At 35.7% G+C, this 2,096-nt stretch overlaps 1 protein-coding gene across 1 annotated transcript in view; it reads left to right on the forward strand.

The window, feature by feature from the left end:
- LOC106871154 (uncharacterized) overlaps positions 1-2,096 on the forward strand; it is a 589,447-nt gene that overhangs the window by 492,039 nt on the left and 95,312 nt on the right. Inside the window, exon 9 of the mRNA XM_052976152.1 lies at positions 1,096-1,212. Coding sequence (XP_052832112.1) covers positions 1,096-1,212 — 117 coding nt within the window. The remainder of the gene's footprint in view (positions 1-1,095; positions 1,213-2,096) is intronic.

The raw sequence follows: 2,096 nt of genomic DNA on the forward strand, positions 1-2,096 counted from the left end.
TTTAAACCTAACAAAACTCTCAACTCTCATGCATCCTTATTTTTCCTACCAATTTATACATGAACTACTATTGAACTACAAAAGCTCAAAGACAGTATAATGTATGGGTATATTTATTTTTTTTATATATTATTGTTTTATATATTATTTTCTTCATTTTGTACTTTTTTGTACTTCTTTGTAAAAAAACATTTTCATTCTCCTTCTTCTTGATAATTTGCTCCATCGCAATGAAAACCGGTTAGAAAAAAATCTTTATTAAATTATGCTTCCAGTTCAGCATTCTGGCTTTTTTTCATTTTCCTATATATATATATATATATATATATATATATACATATATCTATAGATATATTACTGTGCTTATATATGGATGTATATGTATATATACATATATGTATGTTTGAACACAAGTATGTATATGTGTGTATGTGTTAATACTTATATTAATACATGCATATATATTTATACATACTTTATACACACACACACACATATATATATATATATACACATACATATATATATGCATATATATATATATATATATATATATATATATATATATATATATATATATATATATATATATACATGTATGTATGTATGCATGTATATATGTTAATTCTTTCATTTGAGACTTGCTGACTGCGTGTTCCTGCTTTTGCCTCATTATTATACCAGCTCGACTGATGTATTGAACTTATGAAGTTTGCAAGTTCACAAAAATATATTTTGTAAATCGAGTGATGCCTTGAATATGTACTGTATGTGTACGTTGTATATATCTGTGTAATTTAGAATTCCAGTGTTCCTGGAAGTATATGGCTGTTATGCATATACTATGCTTATAAATAATATCTAAAATTTATCATGACTGAATTCGTAGTAAGGTGGATGCGGGATCATTTTCTCTGTTCGATACTATCGTGTGTGTGGTGTGTATGCGTGCGTGCCTGGGTGTATGTGTGCGTGTGTGTGTGTGTGTGTGTGTGTGTGTGTGTATGCGCGCGTGCGTGCGTGCGTGTGTATGTGGACATATGTATGTATCTGTATACATGTGTATATGTATTCACTGTAATATTTCTGTTGCAGATGCACGATGAATTTGGTAAAGTGGCCCACAAGATGCCAATCCACATCGTAGAACCGGTGGAAAAGATGATAAACCGAGATATCAGATACAGACCAACAGCTCAGGCCTTCGCTCTTGTGAGTCTCTTTCTTTTCTATTGTAATTCATTGAAGGTGGCAGTGGTGGTCGTGGTCGTGGCCAGAAATGATATGCTTTTAATGATGATAGGGGAAAGAAGAACGGATGGTAGAAGAGGAAAAGGAGGGAAAAGAGGAGGGGGAGGAGGAGCAGAAGCAGCAGGGAGTGAAGAAGGTGTAGAACGAGAACGATGACAAAAACGTTGATGATAATGACGATGACGATCATGATGATGATGATGATGATGATGATGATGATGATGATGACGATGATGATGATGATGATGATGAAGACACCGAGACGACGATGTTCATGATGTTGACGATGACATCGATGAACAAGACACCGACGGTAACGGTCATGTTGGTTATGATGACGTCGACGACCACCACAAAGAGAACGATAATAATGTCGACGACTACAGCGATGATGATGGCGACGACAAAGGCGATGACAATGACGACGCTGACGTTGATTATGATGACAGCAACGCCGATGATGACGATTACGATGACGACCACGAACGACTACAACGATCACGATAACATCGGCAACAATGACGACGATGTCGATAAAAGCATTTATTAAGCAGCAAGAAATTATGGAATCCTAACAAGCAATTAATCAGTCAAGCAACGAAGCAGTTAATTGAGCAAGCAGCTGAGCATGAAAGTGATTTCCATAACTGATATTGTCTGCGTAATAACGATGGAACAGAGAGAGAGAGGGGGGGAAGGAGGGAGAAACATTAACAAATGTGAAACTGCAACAAGGAGACATGCTTGGTCTGCTTCTATTTTTCTGAATATTCAATTAATAACTAAGTTTAGATTCTGACTAAAGTTGGATGGTGATGATGATTGGGAGGAGGAGGAGGAGGAGG

Source organism: Octopus bimaculoides, chromosome 23 (assembly GCF_001194135.2).
Source record: "Octopus bimaculoides isolate UCB-OBI-ISO-001 chromosome 23, ASM119413v2, whole genome shotgun sequence".
In the NCBI taxonomy this organism is placed as follows: domain Eukaryota; kingdom Metazoa; phylum Mollusca; class Cephalopoda; order Octopoda; family Octopodidae; genus Octopus; species Octopus bimaculoides.